General features: G+C 45.4%; 1 protein-coding gene across 3 annotated transcripts in view; it reads right to left on the reverse strand.

Moving 5' to 3' along the window:
• The window catches only part of SPTBN1 (spectrin beta, non-erythrocytic 1), a 569,130-nt gene that overhangs the window by 274,052 nt on the left and 273,474 nt on the right, over positions 1-21,604 (reverse strand). For all 3 annotated transcript variants that reach the window (XM_033938993.1, XM_033938994.1, XM_033938992.1), the window contains 5 exons: positions 19,810-19,901; positions 15,436-15,516; positions 14,445-14,560; positions 7,066-7,178; positions 3,982-4,169 (listed from right to left, as the gene is read on the reverse strand). In XM_033938993.1, the coding sequence (XP_033794884.1) occupies positions 3,982-4,169; positions 7,066-7,178; positions 14,445-14,560; positions 15,436-15,516; positions 19,810-19,901 (590 nt within the window). The remainder of the gene's footprint in view (positions 1-3,981; positions 4,170-7,065; positions 7,179-14,444; positions 14,561-15,435; positions 15,517-19,809; positions 19,902-21,604) is intronic.

Below are 21,604 nucleotides of genomic sequence, written 5' to 3' on the forward strand. Positions count from 1 at the left end.
TGCTGCTGGAAAAGAGGGACCTTGTGCTCCGGCATGTATTTTTGCATGGAGGAGAGTTGCATTACCAGATGTTTCAGGTAGAAGGAAAAATGGAAGGAGTAGTTGTTTGCCCTATTGGCAAGCATGGCATTTTGGTAGAGCCGTTTGCCAAATTTGTCCATAGTTTTTCCTTCTCTGCCAGGAGGGGTGGAGGCATACACACTGGTGCCCTGAGTCTTTTTCAAGGTGGATTCTACCAGGAGAGACTCGTGGGGCAGTTGGGGTTTATCAAAACCTGGGATTGGTATGACCCTATAGAGACTGTCCAATTTACGGGGGGCCCCAGGGACAGTTAGCGGGTTCTCCCAATTTTTATAAAAAGTTTCCCGTAGGATATCGTGAACAGGTAACTTTAGGAACTCCTTGGGAGGTTGATCGAAATCCAGAGCCTCCAGGAAAGCTTGTGACTTTTTGGAGTCAGATTCCAATGGCAAAGACAAAGCCCCTGACAACTCCCTGAGAAATTTAGAGAAGGAAGATTGTTCAGGTTTGGAAGCGGTCTCGGGTGCGGAAGGCTCTTCGTCCGACGACGATGCATCCTCCTCGGTACCGGGGGGGGATTCTTCCCATAGGTCCGGGTCTCTGACATCGGTGGTTGCGTGTCGAGAGACCGGAGTGGACGGGTCGGCATGGTGAGTCTTAGACAAAGACTTGCCTGAGCGTACCGAGACATTTCCTGGCGATGTAGACCTGTGTCTGTCCCGATCCCGGGAAGAACGGTGCCGGTCCGGGTCTCGGGAAGACCGGTGCCGGTCCGGGTCATGGGAAGACCGGTGTCCTGCTCGGTCCCGAGGAGGATCCGTCGTCGTTAAGGCGACTGACTCGGTATGGGAATGGAGATGCGGTGCCGAGAGAATGGGCATGGAGGAGTCCATAGGTACCAATGGAGTGGATACCGGTTGGACGGTGCGGGGCTCGGGCCGGTCTGGTACCGAGAGCAGCGGTGCCAAGATAGATGGTAAGAGCTGCTGAAGTTGTTGGTGGAGTTGCTCTTGCAACTTGTCCTGGAGGATGGCCGCAATGCGGTCATCCAGGGGAGGCACCGGAACCACTTTTTTCTTTTTTGGTTCCTTGGGTGCCGCTCTACACTCCGGCGATGAGGGTGCCGATGACGAGGCACTCACCGATATCGGAGTGGAGCGTTTCTTGGCCCGGCGTGGAGCCGAGAGGACTGGTGCCGTCCCCGAGGCGGGAGGGCGCTCAAGGGGGGAAGGCTTCTTAGCCGGCTTACCTGGCGCCGGAGGCGCCGACGTCGTCTCAGGCGTCGTCGAAGTGGTCGGTGTCGATTTCGACGGTGCCGCAGATGAAGATGTCGAATCCATAGACGGGCCGGTGCCGAAAAGTAAATTTTGTTGGATTTGACGATTCTTCAACGTGCGCTTTTTGAGAGTGGCACAGCGGGTGCAGGAGTCCGCCCGATGCTCTGGTCCCAGACACTGCAAGCACCAATTGTGTGGGTCAGTGAGGGAGATCGGGCGTGCACACCGCTGGCACTTCTTAAAACCTGGCTGCGGGGGCATGAATGGAAACACGGCCTCCGCAAAATCAAACCCCGAGGCCTGGATCGTGGCAACAGGCCCCGCCGGGGTAGGAACGAAAAAATAAAACAAAAGAAAGAATTTTTTTTTTTTTTTTTTTTGGAATTGGAAAGAAAAAAAGTACCCGAAGGTGAAAAACCGAAAAAAATAACGCGAGCGGGAAGGCAAAAGGAGGATTTCAACTCTGTTGAAAAAACACACGTCTTCTTCGCTCCGCGGAAACGAAAAAACTGGGGACCACGCACTCCTCCGTCGGGCGGGAAGGCACTCGCGCACGCGCGGTGCGGCCAACTAGAACTTTCTAGTAAAAAGGTCCGTACCGAGGGCTCCGTCGGTGACGTCACCCATGCGTAAAGAATATGCTGCCTGCTTGTCCTGGGATAAGAGCCGGTGTCGCCACCGAGGTGGGAGGGCGCTCAAGGGTGGAAGGCTTCTTAGCCGGCTTACCTGGCGCCGGTGGCGCCGATGTAATGTCAGGCGGTGTCGAGGTGGTCGGTGCCGACTTCGATGGTGCCGCAGTTGAAGAAGTCGAGTCCATAGTCGGGCCGGTGCCGAAAAGCAGACTTTGCTGGATTTGGCGATTCTTCAAAGTGCGTTTTTTAAGAGTGGCACAGCGGGTGCACGAGTCCGCCCGATGCTCCGGTCCCAAGCACTGTAAACACCAATTGTGTGGGTCAGTGAGGGAGATCGGGCGTGCACACCGCTGGCACTTCTTAAAACCGGGCTGCGGGGGCATGAATGGAAACACGGCCTCCGCAAAATCAAACCCCGAGGCCTGGATCGTGACAACAGGCCCCGCCGGGGCAAGGACAAAAAACGAAACAAAAAGAAATATTTTTTTTTTTTTTTTTTTTTGGAAATGAAAGAAAAAAGAACCCGAAGGTAAATAAAACGAAAAAAGAACGCGAGCGGGAAGGCAAAAAGAGGATTTCAATCGGAGTTGAAAAACGCACGTCTTCTTCGCTCCGCGGAAACGAAGAAACTGGGGACCACGCTCTCCTCCGTCGGGCGGGAAGGCGCACGCGCGGTGCGGCCAACTAGAACTTTCTAGTAAAAAGGTCAGTACCGTGGGCTCCGTCGGTGACGTCACCCATGCGTAAAGAATATGCTGCCTGCTTGTCCTGGGATAATAGATATTACAAAGTAACTGCAAGTGTCCATCAATATTATCCTTGCCTATGACATATCTTCCACCAGGTTCAAGCCATTGTTACTGAACCTCCAAATGAAGGCCCCGATGAATCAATATCAATACCCCTGCTTTGCGCTGAACTGTTCGGACTCCCAAAAGGTAGCCAACCCCCATTTGTTGAATTTCTCATGTTCCTTTGCTGACAAATGGGTTTCCTGTAAAAAGGTCACATATCTGCCCTATGACAGTTCAGCACTTGCAATATTTTTTGCTGTATTATGGGATAAGTGATACCACTAACATTCCAAGAAAAACAGTGTTAACATCATTGCAAAACAACCCAAATGGCCTTTGCAATATGAGAAAATAGTAACGAAACAGTAATGTTTATAGAACGAAGGGCTAGCCCAGCCTCCAGCCCCCCTCCACATTCCCTCCAGGCAAGCAAAGATATGGAGTAAGCTCCAGCATCTCACAAAACAAGACCCATTAAACTGAAAAAGAACAGACCCCATCTCTGAAATTACCATACCTTGTGTCCCCCTAACAGGCCATTTCCATCCCACTCCTTAACCATACACCCCTTCCCCAAGAATATCCTACCATAACAAATCCTATGGGCTGAGGTCACCGTGAGGGCTCCATCCCCTTTGGAAGAAGTGAAACACAAATTGGAAACCCCCTCAGAAAACACACACAAACTCCAGTTGCCCTCAATGACAAAAAGGTGGTGGATCCAATGGACAAGCAAACCACATGCCTAATGATGCTATATCAAGAATGTTGTCCAAACAACCAAGAAAGGCAGTACAAAGCTGTACAGAAGACCAATGAAAAGAAACCCCCCACTCCTAACATTCCTACAACCCAGTCACACTAGGAACTACAGTAATACTCTCAAACAGCCATCCCGAATCATGCCACAAGGAGGGAGAAATTGCAAGCTACTTTAATAATTAAAATTGTTATATTTCTTTTTTTTTTTTTTTTTTAATTTATTTGCAATTTTTTACAGCAAAATTGTTATATTTCTGAGAACACTAGGGACAGAAAAAGTACCTGTATATACTATGTACAGCGCTGCATATTTCTAGTAGCGCTACAGAAATAAGTAGTTTTAAGAAGCAACTAGGTTATAATTTGGTGAAATTAATTTACTACTACTGACATCTCAAAATATTTTTAAGTGTAATATTTTTTTGATCCTTAACAGTCTGAATAAATGCAGTAAAATGGATAGTAAAATGTACTGAAAAATTATTTGACTCTTACTTGGGAGGTTTCTCCACTGTACGGTAAGTGTTGAATGCCTGTAACTGCTGCTGTACACCAACCAGTGAGTTAGCAAATTTGCGATTGTTCAAGATTATGATGGTTTGTTCAATCCACTCAAGAAGATCAGAAGCAAGAGATTCATATTTTTCAATCATTTTTTCAGTTTCAATAGCATTATCAAGCACCTGTAACATGAATTGAATTAATGACTGAACAAAGCAAAGACAAAACATAAATATTATTGTAATGAATAGATATCATTTTTCCCTGATTAACATAAATGAAAGAATGGGGAGGGGGGTGGGTTTTTGGATTTAATTATTTATTATGAAGGGAAGGAATAATTTATTATATTATGTGTATTATTTAATACTAGTATTTAAGCCCGTTACATTAACAGGTGCTAGAATAGATGTGTGTGTCTTTATTTCTTTTTCTCTCTCTCCTCTTGACCGCTTTCTGTCTCTCTCTTTCCTCGGCTGTCAACCATCACCCCTTGCCTGTTCCACCTGTCCAGCAGTAGGCCTTCTCCCTTCCTTTTACCTACCCCTGTCCAGCAGCACTCCTTACCTGCTCCCCCTGTCCCTCTTCCCTGCTCCCCCTGTCCAGCTTCTTCCCTGCTCTGCAGTCATTATTCCCTGCTCCCCCTGTCCAGCAGAACTTCTTACCTGCTCCCCGTTCCTCTTCCCTGCTCTGTCTGTCCAGCAGCACTCCTTCTTTTCTCCCCTGACCCTCTTTCCTGCTCCCCCTGCCCAGCAGCATTCCTTACCTGTGTCTCTCTTTCTCCTTAGTGTTTTGTTATTTTTTTAAATCTGTCTCTTTAGCCCCCTGTCCTTCTGTGAGTGTCTGTGTGTCTCTGTCGTTGTGCACTGTTGTTTGTTTGTTTTTTAAAATCGATGTTTAGCTCCTGATCCCCTCTGTTTCCATGGCAAGCATGTTCGCGGATGTGAGGGCTGTTTTGTGGTGCCGGATCTGGCGGCGCCGTGTAGGTCGGAAGACGGGCCTCAGTGTTTTGTAGGTCCGGGTCTGGCGTCGCCGTGTAGGGCGAAAGCGGGAGGCGGGGCCTCAGCACCGGCCGGGCGGCTCGCGCCACCGGCCCCCAGTAGCTCGAGGCCGGCGGCAGACATGGCTTGCGTTGCATGGTGGAGGAGGAACATTGGTGACGTACAACCCGCGCATGCGCACTAAAAAAAAAGCGACAGCTCAGGGAACACGATTTTTTTAGTGCGCATGCGCGTCCTACCATTTTATTATATTAGATTAGTGTGGTGGGAGGGAGGGGGATAAATTTTATTTAATGAAAAAGTTTGTGAAATTTCAAGTGACATTAGTTAAATTGTTGTTACTTTCTGTGCACTTGATGTAAAACATAAAATGAATAAAGAATAAAAAAAAATAAAAAAATCTTATGTGCTCAGAAAAAAAACGCAGCGCTACAGAAAATCAGCCCATGATGCAAGAATGCCAGGTTTATTTCACAACTAAGCATGTGAAAATGTAGAAAAATAAGGACTGCACTGTATATACTCAAATATAAACTGGCTAAAAAATTGCCCCAAAATGGGGGTCTCTGTTTATATTTGAGTCTACCCACCTGGTAGCGTCCCTTCTTCTCCACCCAAAACTGGCAATTCCCCCGCTATCAGCCCCCACAATCCAGCAATTTCTTTCACAATCAGCATATCCCTTCCTCTTCACCCCACCCTGAAGAGGCGCACCCCCCTTTCCATATCCAGCAATAGAACCCCCAGGCCTACTGTGCTTTCCTGGTGGTATAGCGCAAGGGTAGGCAATTCCAGTCCTCAAGAATCACAGGCAGGTCAGATTTTCAGTATATCCACAATGAATATACAGTATATGAGATGGATTTGCATGCACTGCCTCCTTGAGATGCAAATCTATCTCATGCACATTTATTGTGGATATCAAGAAAACCTGACCTGCCTGTGGCTCTCGAGTACCGGAATTTTCTACCCCTGGTCTAGTCTAATCTAATCTAATATTTGTGCATTGCACAACCTAAACAGGCTCTAGGCGACTTAAAGAATGAAAGAGTAGCTGGGGCAAGAGGGGAGAATAGAAGAGGATGGACAGGAAAGGAGAAGAAGAGCCTAATCGAACTAAGCAAAGACAGGTGCCTATTGTGATCTTAACTGAACTAAGCAAAAATAGGTGTCTATTGTGATCTTGTAGATATTAACTGTCAAACAGTAGAGTTTTCAGTTTCTTTCGGAATAGAGCGTGGTTGGCTTCTGTTCTTGTCGTCTCTGCGAGATCATTCCAATTTTTGACTCCCAGTGGGGGCGTTGGGGCAGGAGCAATTCTCTCGTTCCTGCCCAAGCTCTCTTGATGCTTAAAATGGTTGCTGAGACTGTTGCTGGAAGTCTCAGCAACCATTTTCAGCACTAAGAGAACACGAGCAAGAGCGAGTGAGCATCGCTCCTATCCCACTCTGCTAGACCACCAGGGAAGCACAGTAGAACTGAGGGTCTTAGTGCTGGATTCGGGAAAGGGGGGGGAGAGTACATCTTCGGGGTGGGGTGAAAAGGGAAGGAAGGACGTACTGAAAATCGGGAAATTGCAGGGTTGGGGCAGATGGCAGAGAATCTGCCGGTGCGGTGTGGTGCAGTATGGGCGGAGGAGACACCACCGGGAGAGTTGCCTGTGGTGTGTAGGGGGAGAAGTGGTAGAAAATAAACCCTCGGTTTATATTCGGGTTATCATTTTTCCCCTAAAAAGGGGGCTAAAAATGGTATCTCTGTTTATACTCGGATGGGCTTATATTTGCGTATATACGGGATCTACGCTAGTATCACAAAACAAATAAGCAAAAATTGGCAAATTGGTTCAAATTTCTCCTAACTTTTTTTAAACATGGAAAGGAAGCCCTAAAAAGAGGAACAAGGCATTGTAAGCTGGTGGTCTATAAAGTTTATAAAATAGAAAATACAAAGAAACTGTATGCACAAATTAAATACACTAAAAACAGGTGTTACGTCCATACTGCTTAGAAACCCCCCCCCCCCCCATAAATGACTTGAATGGCTCGCATTAACGTTGAGCCTCTTTCAGCTTAATCACCTTTCCTATGCGCTTCCCTTCCACAGCCAATGCTTTCATCTTGGAAAAGTAGTGGTAATATGTCACTACATAGGTAATAATGGACTTTTCATCAGGATGATCCACACTGATATCTGCAAAGAAAATTATACTTATAAAAGAACTTGGAAATATGAAACTAGCTTTTGTAGAAGCTATGCATACAGTCCCTCACAGATTATGCTAGAGGCAATACAGGTCTATACTGCCCAAGTTGCATGCACCTGCTGCTCACTCTCCACAAGTCCAAGCTCATAATCTCAATGGTATCTCCAGACTTGCTGAACCCTTGGTAAAAGATTGTAAATGAATCCTGAAGACAAGGGCAGAATCTTAGTCCAAGTAAAATACATCCTAACAATATGTTCAGCTATTCTTTAGTGCTGTTTATTTATCTATTTATTAAAAGTTATAGCCTGTGATTTACAGATGAAACATTCATAATACAAGCATAAAACACTAGACAATAACAAAACATCACAATCATGCATCTGCAGAATAATCAAATGGTTTCAGCAAACAGTAATTATGACCAAATATATTTTAGACTTGCCCATAACGTTTAGTGTTTAGTGAGGTGTTTTTGAAGGGTTTGCACTAATTCACATATATCTGAATTTCAAACATATGCAAAAAGCTGGTGTAAATGTGTACACAGTTTTCCTGGGATACTGACCCAAGCAAACATATGCATGTACTATCAATCACTTTGAAAATCCAGTATAGTACGCAGTCTTGTGAAAAAATTAGGACACACCATGAAATATTCAGTTCTTTCTTAAGAAATGTTCACATCTCATTGTCAAATCTTTTTTTTATTTTTCTCTGGAAAAGAAAATGATGTACTGTACTTTTCGCTTCATAAGACGCACCTGACCATAAGACGCACCCTAGATTTACAGGAGGAAACAAGAAAAAAACATTCTGAACCAATTTCTCCCTGCCAGGTTCTGCACCCTGTCCCCTTTCCCTGCCAGGCTCTGTACCCTGTCCCCCCTCTGGTGGTCTACTGGTAGGCCGGGCAGGGACAGGGCATAGGGCAGACAGGGACAGGGCACAAATGTCAAGGCAGATGACTTTTTAAAATATGCAATGTCACCTTAGTAACAACTAGAGAAAAATAGACAAATATAGTGAGAAAAATAGACAGCAGATATAAATTCTCAAAATTGACACATTTTGATCACTAAATTGAAAATGATTTTTTTTCCTATCAGGTGATTTCTTTTTTTCTTTCCTTCCACAGGCCTAACAATTGTCCCTTCCTTCTTCCTATGTCCCCCTCAATGCCTTCCAGCCTTTGCCTCTTCCTCCCCCCTGATGTCTGGTGATTTTTCTTTCCTTCCTTCCTCAGGCCCAACAATTGTCCCTTCCTCCCTCCCTCCTATGTATCCCTCACTGCCTTCCAGCCTTTGTCCTCTTCTCCCCCCCCTAAACTCAGGCCCTCAATGCCTTCCAGCCTTTGTCCTCTTCCTACCCTCCGTGCCCCCCCCCCCCCCCCGTTGTCTGGTGATTTCTTTCTTTCCTTCCTCAGGCAAAACAAATGTCCCTTTCTCCCTCCCTCCTGTTCCCCTCACTGCCTTCCAGCCTCTGCCCTCTTCTGCCCCCTCCCAAAGCCTGCCTGCCCGCTGGATTTAATTACCTGCTGCTGCTGCTGCTTTAAGGACACGTTGCCGAAATAGAAGCAGCAGGGGGGGGGCCCGGACATTCCCCCCGACATCAGAATTGACGTCGGAGGTAAGGCTTCTGGGCTGGCAGCGTGCAATCGCTGCACCCGCCTGGCCTTTCCCTTCTAATTTTGGCAGTGAGCAACCAGGGGAGGTCTTGGAAGGTAATGGAGGGGGGGGGGGAGATTTGGGTATTTGCTCCATAGGACGCACCCTTTTTTCTACCCACTTTTTTGAGTGGAAAAAGTGTGTCATGAAGTGAAAAATATGGTAATTGCAAGTAAACAACAAAAATTTCCTTGATTTACTCATGAAACAAAAGATATCCACAAAAATGTGTATTCTAACTGAGGAATAAATTAGGACACCCCATATATCCTCCCACTTAAGGTGGCTCAAATCACACTCAAGTGTATCAGGTGCATATGATTAGAACATTGTTACTCACATTTTGAAGTAACCTCAGACATTTAGTTTGGTGTGCTCATGACTGCTGTGGTGAGTGAACACCATGGTGAGATCAAAAGAGCTGTCTGAGGTCTTAAGAAAGAAGACTGTAGAAGCTTATAAGTCTGGTAATGGATTTAAAAAGATCTCAAAAAAATTTGACATTAGCATTCCACGGTCCGGAAAATAGTGTACAAGTGGAAGACTTTCTAAACAACTGCCAACATACCCAGGTCTGGCCGTTCAAGCAAGTTGACTTCCAGAACAAACCACAAGATGCTAAAATAAATCTCCCAAAACCCTAAAATGTCATCATGGGACCTACAGCAGGCTCTTGCTACTGTTGATGTGAAAGTGCATGCCTCTATAATCAGAAAGAGACTACACAAATTTAACTTGCATGGGAGGTGTGCAAGGAGGAAACCTTTGCTCTCTAAGAATAACATCAAGGCCAGACCGAAGTTTGCCAGAGAGAACGTAGACAAACACCAGGACTTCTGGAATAGTGTTCTATGGACAGATGAGTCTAAAATTGAATTATTTGAACACTAGAAAAGAGGACATGTTTGGCATACACCAAATACAGAATTCCAGGAAAAGAACATCATGCCAACTGTGAAGCATGGAGGTGGGAAGTGCCATGATTTAGGGATGCTTTGCTGCAGCAGGATCTAGCCAGCTCATCATCACAGAATCCACAATAAATTCTACCGTGTATTAGAGGGTACTTGAGGAACATGCGAGACCATCTGTAAGAAAATTAAAGCTGAAGCGGAACTGGTCTCTGCAACACGACAATGATCCCAAGACACACCAGTAAATCCACCAAGGAGTGGCTGAAAACTAAGAAATGGGGAGTCCTGGAGTGGCCGAGTCAAAGCCCTTATCTTAATCCCATTAAGATGCAGTGGGGTGATTTGAAATGGGCAGTAACATGCAAGAAACCCCTCAAACATCTCACAGCTGAAAGAATTCTGAATTGAGAAGTGGGCCGAACTTTCCTCAGACTGATGTCAGAGACTGGTAGATGCTACAAGAAGCGTCTCACTGCAGTTATTTCAAACAAAAGGGGTAACACAAGCTATTAGGGTGTCCTAATTTATTCCTCAGTTAGAATACACATTTTTGTAGATATCTTTTGTTTCATGAGTAAATCAAGAAAATTTTTACTTGCAATTACATCACTTTCTTTTCCAAAAATAATAATAAAAAAAAGATTTGATATCGATATGTGAACATTTCTTAAGAAAGAACTGAATATTTCATGGGGTGTCCTAATTTTTTCAAATGACGAAAGATTAGGTTCTTACGTCTGCTAATCTTCTTTCTTGTAAATTCACACTTTATTCCGGGACCAGTGGATTATTTCCCTGCACCTGCCAGAGTCTGTAGGAAATCTCTCAAAACTTCAGAGGCTTTTTCCCCCCTCCCTTACATATCTCATCCCTGAGCATGCTCACCAGTCAGTCTGAAAGCAGCCAGGAATATCTGTAGAGGATAAGAACAAGAGAGAGAAGGGAACGGGGACACTCCCTGACAAGCAAGTATATTCTGCTCACAATTATAAATGCAAAACAGCAACAAGGGAATATAATCAAATCAGGATAACAAACATCAGTGACCTGAATTACAATAACAGTGCTAGAAGTAGAAACACGACACGACACGAAGAGGGCGCCCTAACTGGGGACTCCCCCAAACTGAGTGCTAACCCCATTCTGATGGTACTCTAATAAAAACTGGACAGAAACACAGCTTACCAGTATTTGTAAAGGCAGACAATCGGTGAATCAGCAAGTATAGGGCAGGTTCACAGAATAAAGTGTGGATTTACAAGAAAGAAGATTAGCAGAGGTAAGAACCTAATCTTTCATTCTTATACAAACCTACTTTATTCCAAGACCAGTGGAACGTAACAGAGCAGTCCCGAAAATTCAGGGTGGAACTGATTAGCCTGCTGCCAACACAGAGGCACCAAAATCACCATCTTGCTTGGCCGCCACATTGATCCTGTAAAACTTGGTGAATGTATGCAAGGAGGACCAGGTAGCAGCCCTGCAAATCTCATCCAAAGACACAGCTGATGTACTGCTCGAGGAAGAAAACCTCTCTGGTTGAAGGAGCCCAGACCCTGAGGGAGGGCCTCTTTCCAACCACCACATAAGCTGTAAAATGGTAGCCATAGAAGCTGGCTTCCCTCTGCAGGCAAGACCCACCCAAACAGTTGGTCAGAGAGGCGAAACTCATTGGTGGCCTCCAGATACCACAATAAACTTCTGCGCAAGGCCAATGACAGCAATACCTGATCTTGCTTCCGCGAACCAGAGGAAGCAAAAGCAGGAAGCCAGACTTCCTGATTCATAAGGAAAGTGGAAACCACTTTCAGAAGAAAGGAAGGTACAGTATGCACCATCACCGCAGAATCCATAACCCGTAGAAAAGGAACTCTGCAGATGAGGGCCTGCAGCTCTAAAACCCTGTGGACTGAGCTAACAGCCACCAAGAAAACTGTCTTGAGCGTGAGATCCATTAGAGACACTTGCTCTAGAGGCACATACGGAGGGCGAGCAAGAGAGCGAAGAACCAGATTAAGGTTCCAGGTTGGACAGGGAAGGCGCAAGTGAGGCCTGAGCTGCAATGCTCCCCACATAAAACCACATGTGGATGGACTGCCGATGAGGAGGGCCCATACACAAAAGCCCAGTAATCTGAACCTAGATTGAAGCTATTGCTAGACCTTTCTTTGGGCCATTTTGCAGAAACTCCAGGACCCAAGGAATCAATGGAAAATAAGGGACAACCTGCCTCAGGGCGCACTAGGCGTAGTAACGCTTCCAAGCCTTCGCAAAGGCTGCAAATGTGGATGTCCGCTTGCTGGGAAGCAACGTGGTGATTACTGCTGAAGAATAGTCCTGGCTAGTCAAGTCCGCATGCTCAAGAGCCATGCCATAAGACCAAAGCAGTCCAGATCTTGCATTCCAATCGGACCGTGTGAGAAGGCGAGAATGACAAGGAAGCCTGAGCCCCCAAACTTGCTGGAGCCAAGTTGGCATACCACGGCCACCTCGGTTAATCAGGTGCCACCAGAATCACCAGACTCTCGTGGCCCACTATGCATTTCTACAGATGACCATCATGGGCCACGGAATGAAGACGTAAAGAAGACCCTCCTGGGCCCAGGGCTGAACCAGAGCGTCCAGGAATTTGCTTCCAGCCTCTCACAGACTACTGAAGAAATGATCAGCTTTTTTGTTGGCCGCCGTCACCATGAGATTGACTGTGGGACACCCTCAATGATGCACTATGCAAACGAATGCTCTTCGAGAAAGTGACCATTCTCCAGCATCCGACGACTGAGAAAGTCTGCTTAGACTTTGTACATTCCTGTCATGTGCGCCATAGACAGCGAGGCATCTCTTCACCCACCAAAAGAGCAGCTGAGCCTCCACACTCAGAGGGACTCTTCATGCTCCCCTGATGATTGATGGAAGCCACCACCATTGTCCGAAAACACAAGGAAGGCTCGATGACGAAGACGACTCTCGAAGATAAGGGCCAGCTGAAATCATCCACAGTTCCAGGTGATTGATCGACCCACTTGCACTCTGAGGGCACCCACCGTCCCTGAACAATGACAGACATGCACACAGCTCCCCATCCTTTGAGACTCACATCTGTTGACAAGATCATCCAGTCTGTGACAACGAGAGAGGACGCAACCACCATGCTAGACTGTTACGCGCTACATGTAATGGGTCCCATTGAGGATTCCAGCACGAAAGCAGGGCATCCTGCAGCAGGTGCAGGTGGGTACCCATGGCACGCAGATGGGCCATTACCACCACCTTAACTTTGGTGAAGGTTCGGTGAGCCATCGCCAACTCAAAAGGCAGTGCCTCAAACTGGAAATGTCATCCCAGAATATGAAATTGCAAATACTTCCAGTGGTCCAGGAACATGGGAATGCCTCCGTCAGATCCATGAAGGCTAGAAACTCCCCCGGCGCAACCGATGCAATCACCGAGTGCACTGTCTTCATGCAGAATCGAGGGATTTTCAGGGCTGCATTGACTGCCTTGAGGTCCAGAATTAATCTCCAATTGTTGGATCCTTTCTTTGGAACAATGAAGTATATCAAATATCTCTCAGAGCCAGAGTCTTGCTCTGGCACGGGTTCTATGGCTGTAATATCCAAAAGTCTGCGGACTGTGGGCTGCACCCGAACCACCTTCTCAGGGCAGCTGGCAGGAGAATCCAAAAAATACTCGGTCAGAGGACAGAGAAACTCCAACTTGTAAACATCTCAGAGAACCTCCAGAACCCAGTGGTTGGAGGTGATAGCCTCCCATTCTGCCAGAAAGGCCGACAACCGCCCTCCAATGCATGAAGGGGGAGACAGCGGCTTGGCATCAAAACTGTTTCTTGGCAGCAACCGCCGGTCGACTTGCTGCAGACTGTTGACGGTGAGACCCGCCAAAGTGCGGTCTGGCAGACTAGGAGGAATGATGACCTGTGGAAGAGCCCGAATACAGGCGAGAACAGCGAAATGGATGAAAATTAGAATGCCCAGAAGGACGGGACCTGCTCCCAGGCAACGCCTTGGGTTTACGACCCTGACCGAACAGAAGCTGACCCTTGAAGGGCAAACAGCTCAATGTAGCCTTAGAAGATGAATCACCAGTCCATTGCTGGATCCAGAGCATCCTGCTTGTGGGGATGGGACGGGGACTGAGTTCGCGGGAACGGGGCAGGGACTGAGTTTGTGGGGACTGAGTTTGCGGTGACAGGGCAGAGAAAAGGACAAATGTTTCCCCCGTGTCATTCTCTACTCCTACAGCCTAGCTTGTAAGAAGAAAAGACTGATACACATGCTCAGGTAGGAGGTATGTGAGGGGGGAAAAGCCTCTGAAGTTTTGAGGCTTCATACAGACCCTGGCGGGTGAAAGGAAAGAACCCACTGGTCCCAGATTAAAGTGGGATTGTACAAGAACTGTACTTTTCACTTAATATGAACAGTTATAAAATTACCCCTATATTAAATGAATGATTTTTTTTTTTTTTTGGTGGGGGAGACTATGAAATCACATTTCTATATCTGAAATTGTACACTTTTATCCAACCTGCAGGACATGAATGCTTGGATTTTTTTTTTAACTTATTAAAACTGTGTTGGACAAATGAGTGTGCACAATGTTCCTGAACATCAAAGTACTGTTTCTCTGCCATGCAATTCTGTCCAAGATTTACCTTCAGGGTCCAGCAGCTTAGTAAGGCCGAGATGTTGCTCTGCAAGGTTAAATGCATTCTGAAGATTGTAGTGCACATTTGATTTCTTCAATTTATCAAAATCTATTAAGTCAGGCCTAATTTAGATTTAAAAACAAAAAAGCAAACAGTTTTAAACAAATGTGACACTCTATACATCTTAGCACTAAGATATTTTTGGTCCTGAAACTGAAGAGAGAAAAAAGTCAAGATAAAATAAAACCAATTATTAATCACTGAATCCAGATCAGTTTTATCCAAGACTACATAGACAAGGTACCATACTTTGCCTTATGCTTATGGGCTGTCTATCATCCTGGGGATTAAGGCTATAAAACAGGTCACTAAGGAGGATGTTTACACTTAGCCATAATCCCTATTTCCTCCACATTTTCTGAAATGCCACAGTATCGAGCAGACATCTGCTTAAACCTTTAAGGATTCTGCTAGTGAATTTAGTAGTGAAAGAAAAGTACCATCAGAAACTGTAGTGACTGAGGATAAAAAAACAAACTCAATTACAGCTCTCCCTCCATATTTAGGGGTTAGGTGCAGAGCCGGCCTGCGAATAAGGAAAAATTGTGAATAATTTGGGGGGCCGGCTCTGACCCAACCCCTGGACCTTACCTGGTGGTCTAGTGGTCCTATGCTCCTGCCCCGTGCAAAGCCGTCATCAAAATGGCTGACTTGAGTTCCCATTGTGGTCTCGAGACTACAACGGGAACTCACGGCAACCATTTTGATGACGGCTCTGCACGGGGCAGGAGCATAGGACAATCGATCCTGCCCTGTGTCACCGCTAGACCACCAGGTAAGGTCCAGGGAGGTTCGGGCAGCCTGCAAAAAAGAAAAAAAAAATTGCGAATAATCAAATTCACGAGTAGAGAAACCACGAATCTGGAGGGGGAGCTGTATAGCTTTATTAAAAGTAACTTTAAAGGAAAGGGCATAATGCATTTCAGAAAGCTCATACCGGTGTTTGTGTATAAGTGCATTGAAAGCCATCCCATCTCTCCAGCTGGTGGTAAAGTTGTGAATGTTGACGTTAGGATAACTGTCAATACAAAAACAGTAATGTTATCCATAGCATTTGTTCCAACTATATGTTTCAAATTCTCAATGAAGAACAGTACATTCCACAACCTGCAGACACATGAAGCCCACAAGCAGTTTCCTGAGAAATACAAATAAATCAGAGCTACTTCTCTTGTCAACTCGGTCTAAAATCTCTAAGGCTCCAATGTTAAAAACTCCAGCACTAAACCCAACAGCACCCATCCCATAGCATCATATAAGCACAAAAATGGAGCCCTCCAATGCGCAAACAAAACTATTCAAGTTATATGTGTTAGAGAATGACATGGTAACTGTTACCGCCGAAATGGGAAGGAAAAAAAACTGGTCGCCGAGGGTACAAATCAAGGCCATTCACCGCCTCGTGGAGCGGTGAATGGCCTTGTCCCTGTAGTAAAGTATCTTCCGCATTGCTTCCCTTCTCAACCCTCCTAGTCAGCAGCCCTCCTCACGATTGCTCCCTTCCACTGGCGGCAAAAAAAAACCAACCCAAAACATCTGGGCATATCTTCCCCTCATCTAGCCACTTCCTTCCCTTCCTCTCATATTCACGGGCGCTCTTCAGAATTTTCTCTTTCTGAGGTATCCAGACATAGTAACCATTCTCACAAGTCCTGCGCGATTAACTCAAAGCTTCTCCTCTGACGTACTTCCTGTTTCCGCCTGGGCAGCTTGGGTCAAAAAGCTTTGGGGCAGTTGTGCGGGACTTGTGAGAATGTTGCCGCGTCCAGACACCTTAGAAAGAGAAAACTCTGAAGAGCGCTGGCGAAGGTGAGGGAAAGAGGTTGAGTGGTGCTGAAGGGAAGTGAAGGGAGATGGGGGAAGGGTAACAGATGCTGAAGGGAAATGAGGGGAGAGAGGAGAACAGACACTGAAAGTGGAAAGAGAGGGCACAAACGCTAGAAGGAAGTGGGGAGGCAAGAAAGGGGATTAGACGCTTGATGGGAGGGGATAGAGAGAGGGAAGCATACTCTGAAAGGAAATGGAAAGAAGAGAGAGAACATACTGGATGGAAGGAGAGGATAAAGAAAAATAGCACATGCTGGATTGGGGATGAGGACAGATTTAGTGAGATACTGGAAGGGGTGAGGGAAAGAGGTGGCAAGCTGTAGATAGGCACAATGAAAGGGAAATTGAGGACTGAAAGGTAAGAAAGTAGACAAGAGGTAGAAAACAAATTGAGAAGGAAGAGCAGAAAAGAAAAGAAAGGGAAAGCGAGAGGAGAGATACCAGAGCATTGGGGGAGGGGGAGTAGACAGATATCAGATTTGAAGGGAAGAAAGGAGAGATGCTAAAAACCACTTGGGGGAAGGAGTGTGAGATGGAAGGGAAGAAGACAGAGATGCCAGACCATTGGGGGAGCGGAGGGAAGAAGATGGGTGCCAGATCAATGACTGGGGGTGGGGTGGGGAGGGAAAATAGGGGAGAGATTTTGGAAGGGAGAGGCAGACAGTTTCTGGTAGAGGCATAGAAATAAGAGCAGATGCCATATGGAAGAGGCAGAGAGAAGTAAGACAATGGATGGAAGGAAGAGAATGATGAGATGAGAAAGCAGAAACCAGACAACAAAGGTAGAAAAAAATGTCTATTTATTTTCTTTTTTGTTTTAGGATAAAGTAGAATTGTAGCCGTGTTGATAAATGTTTATAAACAAAGCCCTGCCAGCTGAAGATCTCTTCCTCTAGTTTAGTAGCCAGAACTCTGATTTATAAAATGACAATTATACAGAATGTTGGTTTTTTTTTATACTTTATGAAATAAGTTCAGTATAAATCTATTCAAGACTTGTGCAGATGGAATCAGATGGTTTGTGGTGACAGGGACCAAGCTCACAGGGACAGGGTGGGGACAGGAACTGAGTTCGCGGGGATGGGGAGGAGACATGGACAAATTTTTTTCCCATGTCATTCTCTACTATGTATCCTGTGAAACTGAAAGCAATAGGGAAGAATGTGCCTGGCACATGCGTACAGAGGTTTTGTTGTAAGTGCAGCTCTTGAGAACTAGCCCAGGCAAAACTGGATATGCACGTATACATCAGCACCAATCTTCTGTGCCTTTAAATATATCGTATTTTTCGCTCCATAAAACACTTTTTTCCACCCAAAAGTGGGTGGAAATGTCCGTGCATCTTATGCAGCGAAGGTACTTTTTTTAAACACCCCATCCCGACATACCGTTTTAAATGCCTGCACCCCATACGGCTCCCCCTAGCGTTGATGAGCGCCTGAAGCCTCATCTCACTCTCACCCATGGTGTCGATACAGTGTCCCGCCCTCGTGACGGGTGGGGCCTTACCTCCAAGCTGCTTCCTGACTCATCGAGAGAGGTCATCTTCCACACTGTGACCGCCACTAACCTAATTACGGCAGCCTGCACAGTGAACTAAGCAGACTGCCATTGGCCTCCGAAAATGTTGCCTCTGCTGCGGTCCCACCCCTGATGTCAGAGGAGTGGCGGGACCGCGGCAGAGGCAACGTCCTTCGAAGGCTAATGGCAGCCTGCTAGGTTTGCTCTGCAGGCTGCCATAATTAGCTTAGTGGCGGTCAAAGCGCAGAAAACTACCTCCAGCGTCCTATCACCTCCTCTCAGCCGCGTCCCGCCCCATCTGATGCCACTTCCTGTTTCCAGCAGAGTAATTGTGGCTGAGGGGAAAGATATTGTGTCGGAAGTGGCGGGACGCAGGAGAAAGGGAAAAGTAAGGGCTCGATCACGGGCGACCTGAGAGATAAGTTTGAAGGTGGATTCCAAGGATGGCAGCAAACAAAAAAGCAGAAAATACTGCTTTAAACTTACTAGAAAGTGGTGAAAAACAGAAAAACTGGCAGATCAAATCATGCAAAATCCACAAGTCCTAGCAGCCTTCATGAATGGCTTGAAAATGTCTCATGCACTCCTTCAAGTTACATAGAAACTTTTCCAAAAGGAAAGGCCCCACCAGTTGCAAAGGCCCCGGTGGGACGCTGGATCTAGACATGGGGGGGGGGGGGGAGAGAGAGAGACAGAAAAGGACCTTGAGGAGGGGCGGGAAAACAGACTTGAAGACAGGGCAGATGCTGGACTAGAGGGGGGAGATGAGGAGGACTCAAAAATGTTAGCAGAAAGAAGATAGAGGGAGAAACCTGAAACAAAGGAAAGGCAGGGGGGCAGATGTTTGGACTTGGGGGTGTATAGAGGGAAGAGAGAGAAAGAGACTGCAGAGAGGTGGAAAGATTCTGGACCAGGGAGGGAAAGAGAGGGAGACCTGGAACAAAGGTGGTGGTAGGTACAAAGGAGAACTGACACTGGATCTGGGGAGGGTAAAAAGAGGGAAAAGAGATAGAGACCTGGACCCAAAGGGGCTGGATTGTGAAAGAAATGTTGGATGCACAGTCAGAAGGAAGTCCAATCAGAAACTAATTAAATCACCAGACAACAAAGGTAGGAAAAATGATTTTATTTTCAATTTAGTGATCGAAATGTATCAGTTTTGAGAATCTATATCTGCTGTGTGTATATGAAAAGTGAAAGGAAAAAATTGCATTACAATTAGTAGGGGAGAGGGACAGGGAGCAGAGCCTGACAATGAGTGTGGGGTTGAATGCAGAGCCTGGCAGGGAGTAAGGGGGTTGGGTGCAAAACCTGGTATATGTTAGTACACAATTTGGTTCAGAATGGTTTTTTTCTTGTTTGCCTACTCTAAATCTAGGGTGCATCTTATGGTCAGGTGCGTCTTATGGAGAGAGAAAAATATGGTAAGCTTTTCAATTTTTTTCACTTGACAGGCACAGAAAACAGGCGTCAAGTGTCCTTTCACTTTCAGATTGTCTCAGACTCACTATGGGGGCTTATAGGCTGCCCAAGCTTCCTTCCGATTCTTAAAGAACACAAAACTAGAAGTTTAAAGCGTTAAATTCTAGAGAAATCCTCTCTCCAAAACCTTCAACGCTTCCCCCAAGCTGGTAGGAGGTTTCCAGTGTTAAGGGCAGCAGTTACACATGTGCTGTTCTCAGAACATTGAGAGGGAATCCAAATGATATCATCTGACTACATTTGAATATGATTTACTAGTGCCCACTGAACATGCTGGACACTAACACCAGTTCTAGTTCAGAGTTAACTGCCTTTAGTGCCATGTTTGATTATCGAGGTCCGAGTGTCTGACTGCCAGGATGTTGCCAAGTAGTCTTGAAATAATGCAGTTTAGAGATATTTACAAATTCCTAAATTATTTTCCTGAAAACTCAGAACTCTAAGTGGTGTTTTATTGATAAATTGATGCATCTGTACCCACCCAGCTGTCTTCATCTGGCACCACAAAAGCAAGGCATCCTTGGCAGATTTCTTCTCCTTATTATCTTCTGTTTCCACACTAATATCTTGAATCTGAGGTACACAAATTAATTTTAGTAAAATGCAATTAGTGCCTCCATAGCTCCATCAATAAGTCAACCCAAAGCAAAATATTTTTCACTTAAATATTTTCTTGCACTAAACCTCTGCATGGTACAACACAGAGCAAATAATATTAAGAACTAAAGTAACATTTCTAGATATTAATGTTTATTTTCTAAGAAAGATATTATGTTCAAATATTTTTTTATTGAACTGACAAACAAAATAAGGTAATCACAATAACATTCTTCAATTGTGCAGTTCAGTGTTTTGACAAAGACTAATTTAAACCCCCCTCCCCCCGAATCCCAAAAGGCAATTCCCATACAGCCGTAGCGAAACAAATAACCGAACACACTTGCAGGAACAGAAAAGCATCAACAGTTCAAGATTAAAGTATTCAAAAAGGGCTCCTAGGATGTCTGGAAGCTAACTTCACATATAGAGAAGTCTGTTATATTTCGCTGTTCCCAAGCCAACAAATGTAGCAGCTTTTTCAAAGCAGCTGAAAAGGACTTTCTGCCTCAGAAACTTCCTGTGACTCTCCAAAACCAAGGAATCTTGGGGCTGCCAGTTGGACTAAAACCAACCCACACCTCCAAGAACCTTGAAGCACGACAGGGGTGGATAAATATGCAGCTGGTGCCAATACCCCAAGGGCTCGGCACCCACAGCCTGCACTCAAAACCACAGAGAAACTCAGCAGACGAGCCGGATACCAAGGGATCAGACCCCCGAGCCCAGAAGAAACATAGCAGGCTGGCCCTCCAGGTCCACCAGAGCTGCAGTCTGGCTCAGCGAACCCTGTGCCTTTTCCCAGTTAGGATGAATGGGGTATCAGGGCACCAAAGCTTCAGAAAATCAAACTCTGAACGCAAGAAAGAAAGAAAAAAAAAATCTAAGCAGAGAGTATCAGCAACACTTCTGCATTTGCAGAAGAAAAACTGGCAGGTGCACTGGGCTCCGCCTCCACATGCAAGGTGCTCAAAGCTGTTAAGTATTCTACTTCTGCAAGTCCAGCTCACAGGAATGGATTTGATCACCACATGTACGGAATCCAGAGTAGATATAATAGAATGCAATGATATTGGCAGTGAGCCAAGCACGCAAAACTTTATGTACATTACAGACTGTATACATCTGACAAACCCTACTTCATTGTCAACCACTAAATCAGGGATCTGGAATCCGAGCCAGTAATTTTTTTTCCAAATTCTTTATTCATTTTTTAAAAAGGCTTACAATAAGTAACAGCATTTATAACATATTAAAGTCTAATACAACACTTAATAATCTGTGAAAAATCCACATCAGAAATTATCCCCCTAATCAATTTAAATTCTTTAAATTCAAGAAAACCTATCATAAACCTCATTCCCATATACTTTATTTATTATTCAAATCAAAAAACCCTTCCCTCCTTTCCCCCACCCTGGTTGTGCATTTTTAAGGGGAAATATAATATTCAATCGTTACAATATTTTGTTAATGGCTCCCAAATCTCCTGAAATTTTCTAAAATTCCCTTGATGTGTGGCTATTGTCCTTTCCATTTTACAAAGATGACAAAGAGTTCCACCAGAAACTGTAATTAAGTCTCTTCCAATTTTTCCAATTGCTTGTAATCTGCTGAATGGCAACCCCTGTCATAATAAGTAAAAATCTATTATTTTTAGATATTTGACTCAGCCCTCA

The sequence above is a fragment of the Geotrypetes seraphini genome, chromosome 3, assembly GCF_902459505.1.
Source record: "Geotrypetes seraphini chromosome 3, aGeoSer1.1, whole genome shotgun sequence".
NCBI lineage: Eukaryota > Metazoa > Chordata > Amphibia > Gymnophiona > Dermophiidae > Geotrypetes > Geotrypetes seraphini.